At 39.7% G+C, this 14,540-nt stretch overlaps 1 protein-coding gene and 1 non-coding gene across 2 annotated transcripts; both read right to left on the bottom strand.

The window, feature by feature from the left end:
* Positions 1–1,217: 1,217 nt before the first annotated feature.
* Positions 1,218–1,290, bottom strand: TRNAK-CUU (transfer RNA lysine (anticodon CUU)). The gene has a single exon. It is a non-coding gene; the product is annotated as a tRNA-Lys (tRNA).
* Positions 1,291–2,169: 879 nt separating this feature from the next.
* LOC126726272 (uncharacterized) lies at positions 2,170–7,887 on the bottom strand. The gene is made up of 7 exons (XM_050431502.1): positions 7,509–7,887; positions 6,029–6,084; positions 5,019–5,932; positions 4,011–4,209; positions 3,713–3,898; positions 3,181–3,557; positions 2,170–2,601 (listed from the first exon to the last, which is right to left on the bottom strand). The coding sequence occupies exons 1-7, from the start codon at positions 7,688–7,690 to the stop codon at positions 2,461–2,463; spliced, it is 2,055 nt and encodes a 684-aa protein (XP_050287459.1). The 5' UTR covers positions 7,691–7,887; the 3' UTR covers positions 2,170–2,460.
* Between the last annotated feature and the right edge of the window lie 6,653 nt (positions 7,888–14,540).

Below are 14,540 nucleotides of genomic sequence, written 5' to 3'. Positions count from 1 at the left end.
CAATTTCTTTTAAAAGAATTAGTATAACTTTTCAGATATTTCATAGATAGGTTAGGGGATTTTAACTCTTGATATATCCATTGAAAATACCATATGTGCCACTCTTGAGAAAGAAATCTAACTTAAAACAATACGTTTATGAATAATAACAATGTAAAATTAATCGTAATTAATTTTCCCCTAATTAGACCCGTTGTCGATGGCCCTGAACAAGCCCATTTTGAGGGTGCTCGAGGGGGTTATCCTTGGTGAGTTTCTTCCCTTGGGATCTCTAGGGATAAACCGAACAAAGCTTCCAACAATATGTCTCGGAAAAATTAAGGCTCATGATCTCGTACAACCCTCAAGTCTTGAGGTTCCTCAATTGGCCTTAATACCTTTTGATGAAGAAAGTTGCCATGTCGAGTAGTGAACCATTTGAGTCAAGAAACGATAACTTAAAAGGGAAGGAAGTTGTTGCCATTGCATTTATTACTACCAACTACTGACAACTACTAGCATTAAAATGCAAAAAAACCTACCTAAACAATGGGGGAAATAAGATCAGGCCTACAACCCCTCCACTAATCTAACGACAACATGAACGATTTGACAATGGTCATCACCACCATCTCACCCTTCTTAGGGAACAAGTTTGTTTTGCCTATAAATACCTCATTCTCTTCAAAAAGAGGAGAACAAGGCAGAATATAACACACACACACACACATATATATATATATTAATGATATCGATAAAACTTCTATTGCAAACAAAAAACCCCAACGGGTTACAAGGGAGTGCCATAGACAATGGTTTGCTCCAAGAGAATTACATCAAAGAAACTAGGAGTTGAGCCCAAAACAAGAGAATAACATAGAAGTTTTATCCAGATCCTGTTGGGGACAATGTCAATTTTAAGATTGTAATTTTTGGTTATCATTTGTGGTTTCCTTAGCAACATAAGTCTATTGTATTGAGTACTCTTTTTACAAATTATGAAAAATTTTATAAACTTGGTCATTGTCTGATACAACATAAGTCTATTGTATTGAGTAGACTCTTTTTACAAATTATGAAATTTTTTATAAACTTGGTCATTGTCTGATACAAAAGGTGTGTATAGCCGCATCCCACAGGTGATATGCTCCCAAGGGGAACAACATATTTCAAGCTAAGGAAAATGCTAGAACTTAGGTGAACCGTGGATGGGACATGTAATAAAAAAGATTTTTTCGCGCCCACTTTGGGGCTCGAACCCACGACCACAAGGTTAAGAGCCTTGCGCTCTACCAACTGAGCTAGACGGGCTACTTGTTATCTGATTGTAATTATAAAAAGTATTCTAATTTGTTACAGAAAATGCAGAATCTTCCAAACTGCATTTTTTTTTACAAGGTAGAAATTTTACTCTAACCTAATCTAAGTGTATATGTGTGTAAAACTCTCTCATAAAGACTTGAATTCCGGTTCTTACCCCCTACACCCCACAAGTAGTTAATACTTGTAGAGTAACCATCGCGTTAAAGGTGCGTGGTTGTAATTTTTTATTTTTTTAAACATATCAACGGATACAACTTTGAAATTTTAATTTTTGGAGGTTTCTACTTTCTAGTTTTTGTAGCATTATGGTGAATTTCATCTTCCATGAGAGAGCACATGTTTTGTTCCAGCTTGGGCCTCATCACCTAGATGTCCCTCTTTCGCAGTCTTAGTCCAAAATCATGAGTATATTTGAGGTGGTAATGGAAAATTTTAAAGTTCCTTAGGTTCCTACACTCCTAAGAAACCCTACAGATAGCAATGAAAAAAAAAAAAAATTGAAGTTACCTATGGTGTCAGATAGCTTTAAAACTCTTTAACAAATTTGCACCTTTGGAGTCACTAAACCCCGACTAAATCCCTTCAAACTAAATCTCAGATCAATATATTTTTGGTTTTAGAGGGGAAGGTATTTTCTTTTTGACTGCTTTCAGAATTACCCTGATAATGACTAACGAGCAACCAATGATTGAATCATACGTACAGAAATTCAGGTTTGTTTCCCATTAAGTCATTCTTCATTGAAGTTATGATGAAAGGCACCCTAGCTATTGTGAGTTATTCAAACAGGGTGTTTAGCATATGATCAGGGACTTCTGTTGTATGATTGCATGTAACAAGTCTGGACAATGGGAAATTAAGTGAAGATTTCTGCAGAACAGTACAAGCCAATAAATTATAAATTATCCCTACATTTTTGCCAAAAGCTCTCTCATCTAAAGAATACAAAATGGCCAGAAACCCTGGAACCCAGAATCAATCATCAATGGACTTGAATAGGGTGTGTCAAACAGCGGTCTCATCCCAGATAGGCTTCACTCAGTCAAGTAAGTTAGCAATGGAAAAGTGCAGTCTGAGCTCATATTCACGAGTCCTTTGCAGCTGATGTCAGCAGCAATAAGCCTATTACGAGCAAGATGCAGCAGCCCTAAAAAGTACTCAGTCTTCAGTCTCCAAAGTCAGAACTGGAAGGATGCTCAGGGCTGAAGAACCAAGATGCATACCTCGAACTATCCCTCCATATCCAACCTTAATCCTGTGGCACAAAAGCAAGATGGAATCCCAAAGTGCTGTTCTTCCCTGAAAATAAATAACATAATTGTTGTTATTCAACTAATACATTATGAGAGACAGTGAAATGTCAAAGTTTATTAAGACGTAGACACTACTATGCGTAAATGACTAACTAGCACCAACACGTTAAGTATATTCACACGTGCAAACGTGCACACACTGACAAACATAGGGGACAGAGAAATGTCAAGACAGACACTGCTTTGCTCTAATGAATGACTAAGAAAAAAAAATAGCTAATAAGAATGTTTCTTGCATGGATGGATGCCAATGCCTAGATCTACCACACTAAAGGCGCCTAGTAACTTAAGAAGCTTGACCCATCCAATAAAGCTATCAAGACTGGACCAAACAGGCAAAACACACACACAAGATGTCAATCCTGGCTTATATGGGGAAAAAAAATTCAATCCTGCCCCAACAATAAGTATTCAATGTAATGGGAAAACAAATCTTATTAGATATGTAATGTACTTGCCCTGAACCCTACAAATTTTTAGGCTAGCACAATGAGACCTTCATTACAAAATAACAGTGCAAGACATATTCAATGTAATCAGAAAATAGATCTTATTGAATACCAACCTGAAGTGAAAATTGAAGCTTTTTATCCCAGTATAAGGCAAAGATTGGGGGGCTTTGCCTTCCAATAATCAGTATAGAAGCTCCTGGATGAAAAAAAGAAGGTACACCAGATACAACTGCAACATATTTGTCAGGAAACCTTTCTTTTGGAGGCAGAACTCCCAAGAACAATGGATTCTTGATAGATTGGGCTCCAACATAAGATGTAGGATCCACATGTAGCATCCACTTTGGGTGCTCCAGGAAAGCACAGAATAAATACAAAAGCAAGTGAGAATCAGTTGGAAGCTCAAGAGTCCACTTCTTGTTCTTTTTGTCATATACCTCCCCACTTCCAAGATACTCATAATTTTTCAAGCACGTTCCTTCAGCGAGCTCTGAGAAATTCCACATGCAGGTAATCTAAGGTTAGATTACATAGACAAAACAGTTGTGATAAGATAATCTAGATTAGCATACTCTAATTCAGAAGTCTATGGTTGACCTGAGAAAGGCAATAAGCATATGGTGAAAAAATCAAGATTCCAATTACCTCGGATCCGTTGTACAGTATAATCTGCTCGAACACTGCTTTGAGGAAGCAAACCTTTAACCCACTCTCCTTTCACCAAAGCATGAAGCCTCTGGTGTTCAGTAATAGCATCAACGCACTCCTGCATAATAGGGATCAAGGGATTCTGTTGTGGGGATTGTTGCAGGTTGGCTAGAGGCAACTTGGCTGCATATGATGAAAAGAACCACATAAAACATCAGCAAAGGACTGTAAACAAAACAAATCCAGTAATTTCAAAATAAACCTATATCAAATAATTGATGGTGGGGCAGCTTACATGTGGAAGAATCAATAGCCTGCACAAGAGTAGCACGTAACTGATGAAGAATTCCATCTTCGTCTAGAGTAAATGCTGGTTGCCACTCCTTGGACCTATCAATTGGAGAAACAGTAGTTGGAGTTCCAGTAGTTGGTAAATCACTTCCGACTTGACTGATTGTAATTGAAATACCTAGTCTAGCAGCTGCTTGCATTACCTACAAATGCAAGAATTTTAGATAAGTATCAATAGAAAGACATTGAAGAGGATTTTATTCTACTGATTATCTCATTTGATTTCAGCTCTTTGCAGTATCCAGGAAAATCTTTCATGCAACATGACTAGGGACCTTCATATGTCCTTAAAGCAGGTGTTAATATTATTAAAAAAGGAACATTAATCTTTAAGATGCCTGATGCTAGTCAAACTTTTAACTAAACATATGCTTGCAATCTGTTTCCCTCTGTATTACCATAACCCAATAAGAAGAGGAAGGGATGTAAGCCCAGGGGAGAGGGGTGTTAGGTTTTAAGAAATTGCATCACTATCATTCAAAGTATCAAACTCTTTTCTAATTTTTCTCAGTTTTTTCAAGTCAATTCCAAATTACATCATGTTTTAAACTTATATGAGAAACCATTACCAAGCAAAGTTGAAAAGTATTCATATCATGCTGATTTATTTCTGAATATAATGTGGGTTTTCCAAATTATGTACTGTAGTATTATATTGATAAACATATGCTTTTTCATTTTTCTCTAAACTCAAGTAGGAATCCCCAATAAAAGCCCAGCAATTAATACTTCCACCTTTCAATTAAATCACTTAAGAAAGTCTAGAATTTCAATTTGGGAAGAATAAATCCCAAATCCCACATTTTTACCATAAACAAACTGTAATCAAGTTAAAAATTAATTAAACACAACATGCCATGAGTATATATTGAGATCATCATACTTTTTTACAAAATACAAAGTAGCCAAAGAAATAAAAATAAAAGGATGAGAGAAGGAGGTGATAATTGACCTGAATATGACTCATTTCGATCTTTTTAAGTAGAGGATTAAGCAAAACCGAAGAAAACCATTGTCTGATGTGGTCACGCCATTGCTCAATTTGAGGATAGATGCCCAAATGTTCAAAAGCTTCAATGGACTCTTCCATGGACATAGGAGCAGGAAGGTCACCCTCTCCTTTCTTGGGGGGAGTGCTAAACTTCTGGGAACCTGGAGACATCCTCACAGACCTTAACGGAGTACTCCTAGTAGTTCCAGAGGTATTAGCTGAACTGGCAACTGTATTCGGACTGGCTATGCCAAAACCACTAATGGTTGGGGGTGGAGTAGCCAGTTTCCCTGCTGATTCTGTTATTTTCTCATCTACTTCTGCCAAAAACTGTTCAAGCTGTTCTTCTGATGTTATCTCTTTTCCAGAGGAGGTTCGCTTATTTGACCAAGGAGATGAGACCACTGAATCCACCCCAGGCGAATTTTGAACTGAAGGCAATTGTGAAACAGAACCAGGGACAAGATATAAAGAAGAGGAAGAACTTGGTGATTTGGATGGGGTGCTGACAGCACGGATCCTATTTCCCCCACTGGAGTTCGATCTATCTGCACTGGTTCTCGATGAACGATTTGGGCTGGTAATTGGCTGATGAAGTGGAACAAGGACATCTGAAGAAGGTGTCAAGTGAGGTCTAGACTTGGGAGGTTTCTTCGAAGAATCAGAAGCAACTTGTTTAACCTTTGGTTTTATTCCCAAAAGTTCTAGTTGACGGTTTGAAAGAGATGTTTGATCCTTATTTCCTTTATTGGAAGATAAAACAGGCACAGCAGCAATATTTCTTTCTCTACGCAGAGAGATGGCTTTAAAGAGGGCAAAGATGGTTCCGAAAAAGACTAAGCCCACCATAGTCTGTATTGCCTTGGCAAACAAATCTGAGACACAAAAACAAGATTTTCAATATAGCTATAGCTATTAGAGCAGTCAGTATACTAATCTAAGGATTTTTTTTTTTCTTTTTTAAAACTTACATGCTGTTTCTTGGGGAAGACTTATGAACTTCAAATCATCAATGAACCCATTTTCCCTTCAAAAAGTCAATTGAAGATAATTAGCGACATGAATTTCAAAAGCAAAACCCATGGACATAATTAAGATCTTAAAATACATTATTCTAGTATGGAATTTTTGTTTGGTTGATGAGAAAATAAAATATAATAAACCCTTGAATCTATGTTGCTTATAATAGAAAATCTCAAATAATTTCAGCACATAGTTAGTCAAGTTCAAATAGCTTATCCTTCAATTTACTCTAGAGACCAAACAAAACTATTGGGTGCTAAGCTTTTTTTCTTCCAATAAAAAAACCTAAGCTTTCTTTTCTTTAAGAAAACAAAATAATAATAATAAGTAAATACACTCACGCAACCACATTGGATTGAACCTATGATCTCACCCTCTACCCTTGTATCATGAATTTTAAGAAATTGAAGAGAACAACAAGATATGGAATTCAGAGTCATTCTTCGCCATTTTTTGGTTCCTTAAAAGTGAATAACTCAACTGTGCCAAGCCTAGTTAGTGCGGACACAAGATACATACCTTCAATTATGCAAACTTATGAATGTAGATGCAATAAGAAGATGGCCCAATCAGTAGCCTCATGGATGGAGCTGCTACCAGTTGGGCCTAAGGTCTAATTAATTAATGTCTTGTTTTCTTTTCCTACTTTGTTTAGGACTTAAGTCCTTTTCTTGCTTATAATTGTTTCCTTCTCCTACTAGCATAATAATTTTGGAAATCTAAGAATTCAGGGTTCAGTAGTGTTTTACAGTTTCGTTGAGCAATGATAATTTTTGTTGGAATTTTTACTCCGTTAGCTTGGTGCAGATTCCAAGCAAGTCTAGATGTTGATTCCTAGGTTTATTTTGTTTCCTTTCCCTCTTTGGCTTTTGTCCAAGGTTAAATTTTGACTCAATTGAGCAGAGGTTTTTGTTTCGCTAGGTCCCAAATAACGAGGTAGTGAGATACTCATGACTCAAAACTTTTACTTTCCTTTCCTCTCCTTTTCCCACATTCTATCATTAACCATATGGAGCACATTCAAAGGGTTTGGACACAAAGTCACAAAACCCTATGGCATTGACCCTTTGAAACACTTTCTTGCTCCTCAAAGCAACAACAATCCATGTAAATTTTAGCTCCAAAAGTAAATAACACCAAAAAGCAACCAAATCAAGTTCCAAAATTTACAAAAATTATCCCATCAATTCATCTTGACAATGCAAGATTAAAACCATAGAGAAACTTAAAACCAAAACCCCTTCTAGTTCTCACAACTAAAAACACAACATTAACTTGCTCAGAAAAGCAGGAAAAATAAAAAGTACTTCCAAAATTACAGGCGCTAATTTTAAACTAAAAAAAACAAGTTTCAAACTAGGGGAAGCTTAAAAAAATTTGAAAAACAAACTAAATTGAAAGTGAAATTAGAGAAAGAAGAAATAGTACCGAGAAAGAACGGTGAGAAGAGCGAAAGCGGAGGCGGAGGAGAGACAGAAGATGCAGAGGAGGGTGTATTTGGGAGGCTGTAAGCTTTTGGCGGTGAGGGCAGCGGAGAGGGCTGCGTTCTGGTACACCGAGAACTTGGAAGGCTTCGGTGGAGCCGACCCCTTTTTCTCTCTAGATTCCATGGTCTGAGTCTAGGGTTTGTTTGGAACAGAAAAGAGAGAGGCGGAGACAATTAGAGAAAGAGACAGAGAGTGGTCTCACTGAGACTCTGTGTGTTTTATGGAATCATGGTTTTCAGTCACCGTCTCCGCTGGGAGTTCGGAGTGTGTGTTTCAATTCAAAAGTTTCAAACTTGGTGGGAGTGATGAGGAGTAGCTCAAATCGATAAATATAATAAATTGTCGCTAACTAACGAATGCCTAACAACTTTTCTAAGGCGATATTTCGAGATATTAAGGCGACTTTTTGGACCAACGGGTACTCGTCACATTTTTTTTTTTTTTACCAAAATTTTGATAGGACGACTGTCCCCCCCCCCCTCCCCCCTCCTCCCCCCCCTTTTTTTTTTTTTTTAATTTTTTTATTATTGACCTCACACCACTTAATGGCAATGCGTAATACTACGTGTACCACACGGGCCTTGATAGGGTTATCATTCGAATCGCTCTTCTCTGGATTCTGGGACAAAGACTCTTACCATCAAATTACACCCCATGTGAAACGACCATTCACTTATAAAGGCTAAATACTTACCGAATAAGTTAAAAAATATAAGTAATAATTCAAAAAGTTATAACCTTTAGAAAGCCTAAATAGTTGTATATAACCCATGTAGGCCCAAATGGACCGAGAAAGAGGCTTTTTGCCAAAGAGACTTTTGGTTTGAGGAAGGTGCTCAGGCGAGGAAATCAAGATGAAAACTACATATGGTTGGGGCATACAATCCGAGGAAGATAACAGTGGCGTGCGGATAAGGATGAAGGGAAACTTCCCAAAAAAACATCTATCACCTCCACATTGAATACACTGCACCAACCATGTTAGCCGCATTAATGGCTGAATAACACCTAAACAATGCCAGCACAACCTGTAATCTACTTAGCATGGCCTCAAAAGAAAGGATGAGACAAGTATCTTGAAAGAGGATCAACTACCCTCCATGTAGAAGGTTAGGATCAGAGCATGAGCTCTATAAAAGAGAAGAGATCCCCAATATTAGAAAAAAAAAATACTTATCTTTGTAATCCATCAAGTGTAAAAGGCTCATCAGCCATTCCAAGGAAGATAAATTTAACTTTTTACCCTTGATAAACCTGTTTAAACCCAATCTTTTTATCTTTACTTTCTTTTTGAACATAACCCCCAATATTAGAAAAAAAAATACTTATTGTTGTAATCCATTAAGTGTAAAAGGCTCATCAGCCATTCCAAGGAAGATAAATTTAACTTTTTACCCTTAATAAACCTATTTAAACCCAATCTTTCTATCTTTACTTTCTTTTTGAACATAATCTACCATTCAGGAGTCCAAGTGTTGGTCCGTAAACCCATCTTTACAAATTAATTGTAGTGGGCCTTGATCCAAGCCCAATCATCTTTTAGGCCTCGAATTTTTACCCCATATAATATTCCATTATTATATAATTAAATTTTTAGAGAGAGAGAGAGGAAAATTGTATTCATTTATCCATGATATTGTGTATCCTCGACAATTCAACCTTTTTAATACATATCGATGGTCCTATCCTTCACTCTTATAAATTATTTAGCATTTTGATTTTATTTTTTTATCTCTCCCATTGTAAACTTAGCACTTGTATATAACAAAATTAATTGTGATGGTCATAATTTTTATGAATTTATCAACCTCAGAAAATCTGACTCACACATTATGATATAAAAAAAAATCTTAAGAAAGAAGTAAAAAAAAAATTGCTACAATCGCTAGAGTGGGATGTGTTATGCAAATTGTAATTTTTTTGGGGGCTAATTATGCAAATTGTATTCTCTTGTATTCTTGTGATAGAGAGGAGGATATGAATCATATGATATAAACAACAAGGCCATGTTTAGTTTAGGGAGTTTTCACCACTCATCACTCAGTTTTCATCACTCATTACTCACTTTTCGTGAGTCTCACACCTAATTTTATTGTTTGGTTAAATTTTTGTTTTCAGTTTTTGTAAGGGGGTGGGCTGTGCTAGTGGTATTGGGCTGCCTCTTGCTGCACTAAGCCCAAGTTTTTTGGATAAGAGAGTTGGGACCGGCCCAGCTTCAGCTTAAGTTGGTCCGGCTTGTGCGCAAACTAGGCCAAGTCTGCCAGGGATGTGTTCACGGCAGGCGAAACTATTTCAGAAAAATCGTGGTAGGCAGACATAATAATAATAAAATAGACAGAAAATATCTAGCCACTTAATGGGGAATTGACCAAATAGCCCCTAAAATCAATTACAACAACAATACTAATTGTTTTCTTTTTTTACGGAAGAGAAAAAAAAAAGTATAACAGAGGACATCAAATGTTAATACGCAAGGGTTAGTCGAAATATTAGAGGAAATCGACCGAAAATCCAATCCGCAGGAGCAGAACCACAAAGGAAAGAACGTTCCTCCTCAAAGCAGTTAATCTCTCAGGAAGGAGTCCTGCCGTAGAGGTTAACCGCCCTGAGGGAAATGGGTCTGAGTGGTTTTCTGCGTAGATACTCTTGAGTTTTCTTACAGAGGGCCAGATTTCATGAGGGAGAGAAGGGACCAATCTACTGGTGCATGCCCCCCTTTCTAATTCTCACTATTTCTTTTTTTCTTCTCACTTCGTTTTCTTTGCTATTTCTTTTAAGTTTTCTATTTCTTAGTCAAAGTTCTCGTTGTTCCTCCCTTTTGTTCACGGCAAGACCCTCCTTTTATAGTGCCTGACATGACTTGATTTTACTGTTTTAACCTTTAACTCCCTTTGTCTGGTCTGGGTGTACTGGCCGACCATCACTGTTTCGTCTGTGTGTCGTCCTCCCATCGCCAGACAAGGAAGAGTATTTTGTTTGCTAGTCTGCTGTGGCACCCTTTCCTGCTACAGTCTGGGTTATTTCTCTCTCCCTATCCCTCATGGCATGCACCTAATGGTTCCAACTCAACTTGCCTCTTTTGGGTAGTAAGCTATCCCAGCAGGACACCTCCCCAAAAGAGTCTGAGCCGGAACCTTCAAAATAGATTTTTCCCTTCTCCCCACCACCAAACCATGCCCTTTGATTCTCTGACCCCCCGACATCACCATGCTCTATATTGGCTGGGTATAGGCTGCTGGTTCCTAGGCCTTGCGCGTGCCTTCATTCCATATGTGTCCAAAATTTACCTGCTGCCCATTCGTCTGCCGTGGTCTGGAGGTTCGTCGTCTGTGTTTTTTGACCTCTTATGTGGGCTGCCTTTTGTTTTCCCGCTCCTCTCAGGAGCTGGGCTTTATTTGATGATAGGTCTTACATTTCTTTGGCCCATTCTTTGGTTTCCCTTATTTCTTGCAATGTCGTTCTGTTATTCCTGCTGTAATAACTTAATCCTGCTGGGCCTCTTTTAGGCCATCCGTTTATTCCTTCTCTCAGTGGCTTGGCATGGCCACTGGTTTGCTTTTATTTATGGGCTCCTATGTCCTTTTTGGCTTTCCCTTGGGTATCCTCGGCCCGTTTGCTTTCTTTGGGCTTTCTCGGCCCTTTTGCTAATTCTACATTCTCATGGGCTTTTTACTAACTTCATTGGGCTTCCCGAGCCCAATAACCTTATTTTCATCATTGGGGTTTATGGGCCTGCCATAAACCCCTTACTTTCTTAGTTTGCATTACTTTGGGTCTACGACGGCCCTTTCTTGCTTTTCTACCTCATACACTACCCATGGGATGCTATTTCTCTCTTTCCGGGCTTCTTCAAGCCCACTTGCCTCCTCAAGAACCATTTGTTTATATCTTGGGCCTGTGATTCATTATTCCTGCCGCTTGAGCCTAATGGTTTTGTTGTCTGCTTTGTTGATTTTTTGTTACCCTTGTTATTGGGCCTTCTTTCTTTCCACCCGGATTCTCACAAATGGCCCTCAACATTTAGCCCCCTGAACATATGAAACGTTCCTGCGGTTCTTATGTGAATGAAAAGACGTTTATGCCCTCTCTCTTCTCATATTTTTCTTCTTTTTTTTCGCGGGCCTTTTTTAAGCAGTGGACCCCTTCTTATATATATATACATTATATATATTTTCTTTCCTGCTGCGAATAGGGTTGTCTCTTCGAATTTCCCAGTTTGGCAGTTATTCTCTAAGCATAGCCGCCGTTTCATTAATTTCATCTCATTCTGATGGCTGACCCGTTGCCTTCCTTCGTGCCGTTATTAATGACCTAGGTATTTAAAGAGGAATCCTTCTGCACTTTAAACACAAACTCCTTCTTTTCCAAGAACACATATTTTCCGTCTCTTACTCTTCACTATCTTTTCCTTTTCAAACACCCGTACCCATCTTCTCCGACTAAGTCCTCTTACCATGTCACTGGTGAAAAGCCAAGGCTCTTCCCGCCGTAAAGGGAAGGCAATCGCTTCCGACTCTCCCGTCGTTCCTGACGTAGGCGAGGAGACGGAACACTTTGATTCGGGGCAGTCCGCTGGGGAAGAGACACAGCGCGACCCCAACAGTGAATGCACCCCTTTGATTGATCCATGGTATGAAACCTACCCTCACTTTCCAAAAGTTCCTGGTGACTATGCGCCGCCGCCGCCGGGTCGCGTATGGCTTACCCTTGTCCGGCGAAACCCCGACATCTCTTGGGCTCCATTAGCGTCTTCAATCCCTGATCTAGCCATTCACCAAGGCATCTCACTTCCCGTACCCATTCATTTTGAATTTGGGTCAAGCACTGCCTTGGGTTGGAAAGAATGGGTCGACAGTGAGTTATCTGATATGGGTTTCATGAGGTTGTTGCAACGAGCCGGCGTCTTGAAAGCTATTGTCTCATCTCACTGCCTGTCAAACTTCCGTGACCTCTACAACCTCCGACATTTGGTTCGACGGTGGTGTACCACCACCCACACCTTCTTTTTCTCGTGCGGCGAACTCACCATTACCCTCGAAGATGTGGCCAATCAGTTACTCCTGCCTATTCTTGGTGATGCCGATCCTGCCACTCTAGAGTTTTCTCTAGAGGAAGAGGCTATTGAGGCCGAACTGAGGAAAAGGATGGCCGGAAACGCCAAACTGTCATACTAGGTTAGTTCTTCTTCTAAGTTTTCTGTAGCTGCTCGCCACGCGGCTTTTGTTGCATTTTGGCTTTGTAAATTTGTTTTTGGGTCCCACCCCCACTATGCCATAAAGCCTTTGTACTTTCGTTTAGCCATCAAAATATCTACTGGGGTGAGCCTGCCGCTGGCCCCCATGTTTCTAGGGCATCTGTATGTCCAATTAGACATTCTGCGTAGTGATGAGAGTCAGGCTGGGTCCTGCCATATAGTTACCTCTTCCATCCACTGTACCATATTGCAGCAATTGTTATTTAAGCGTTGTGCTCAATACTTGGCAAAGTGCAGATCTGCTCGTTTTGCTAGAGATAAGTACCAGACATGTCCGAGGATAATTACTGACTTTTGTGGTAGGTTTGAGTCTGATTTTCCACTTGCTTTCCGCTGGTCTGGCTTGAAGCCCATTGATTATTCTGTGGTTGAGTCTTTTGATGAGGGCGTTGGTTTTTCTTGGAGGGCCTATAGAAACTTGGGTGTAAATTATACATGTATAGATTCTGCCATGGGTTCGTTTGTTGACACCATTGGGACTATTACCCCCTTGGTTAGTTTTGATGAAACGGGGATTACTTATCTGGCAGCCACTAATGCCAGATGGCTGTCCTACCTAGCCGACGAAGGCATTAGGTTTGTTCACTATCCTGCTAACCGGGTGAGAAGGCAGTTTAGGTTAGATCAGGATATCCCCGATGACATTTCCTTCCTTATGGAATCTCCTACTTCGGTCCGCCCTTTCCTGCGGCATACTACCTTTGAATTTTGGAGGCAGCGCTTCAGTGCCATTACAGTTCTCGGTTCACTACGGGAGGGCCTTTGTACTCCTCCCATGCACGGTTATTGGCAAGCGGTGATGACTACATTTGTGGATGAGCTAGTGGGTAGTCGTGGCTTCTTTCTTATTCCCTTTGATGGGCTTGGTATGGTTATCTCGGTTAACCCTCACTTGCTTCTTGCTTCCAAATCTATTTTGGCGTATGCTAGGAGACAGAACCGGTCAGCCATTTTTGAATGGGACGCAGAGAAAGAAGGATGGTACTGGCATGCTGGCGATTATCCTCCCGGTTGGGAGAAAAATGTCAAAGTAATAAACATCTCTGTACCAAGTAAGAAAGCTCCTGCCAAGCTTAAATCTGCCGATAAAACCAAGCCTACCACCCCACTACCACCTACAGGTGCTTCCCTGGCTAGCAGAACTCAAGGTAGCAAAAGGAAGACAACCCCTCATCCTATGTCTGCTATTGAGCGGAGGGTAAGTTATCTCTCCCATTTTTTTTGACAAAAATACCTTTTAACTTTCTTGCAACTAACCTTGCTAATTTCCTCTTCCTCCTTCCTTTTCGTCTAAGCATAAGGAGGACTCGTCAGTTACCCGCCCTATCCTGCTTGATGAGCTCGAATCTGAGGTAAGTCTCTTTTCTTCACCTTTTTTTTTTTTTTTCTTTTTCGCACGTGTTCCCTCTGCTATATGTCTTTTGTTTTTCTTAATAATTCATTTGGTCTTCACGTTAGTATTTGTATTCACCTTCTTCCCCTTTTTCCCTTTTTTTTAGGAGGAGCCCGAACCTCTATCCATATATCGCCTTACTGCCGAGGAGATTTCCGCCTCCATGGGTGTACCCATGGAAGGCTTTTTTGATGGTGCCGATGTGGTATTCGCAACATCTGCTCCCTCTACTGCTGCACATAAGGCTCCTGCCAAAGCTGCCACCCCTTCCACCGAGCCGATACCCAAAAAAGAGGGTACTCACATTGAAGGGGTTGGCGAGACTA

This window comes from Quercus robur, chromosome 1 (genome assembly GCF_932294415.1).
Source record: "Quercus robur chromosome 1, dhQueRobu3.1, whole genome shotgun sequence".
In the NCBI taxonomy this organism is placed as follows: domain Eukaryota; kingdom Viridiplantae; phylum Streptophyta; class Magnoliopsida; order Fagales; family Fagaceae; genus Quercus; species Quercus robur.
The sequence above is the reverse complement of the archived record's forward strand: the minus strand, read 5'-3'. Positions and strand labels throughout refer to the sequence as shown.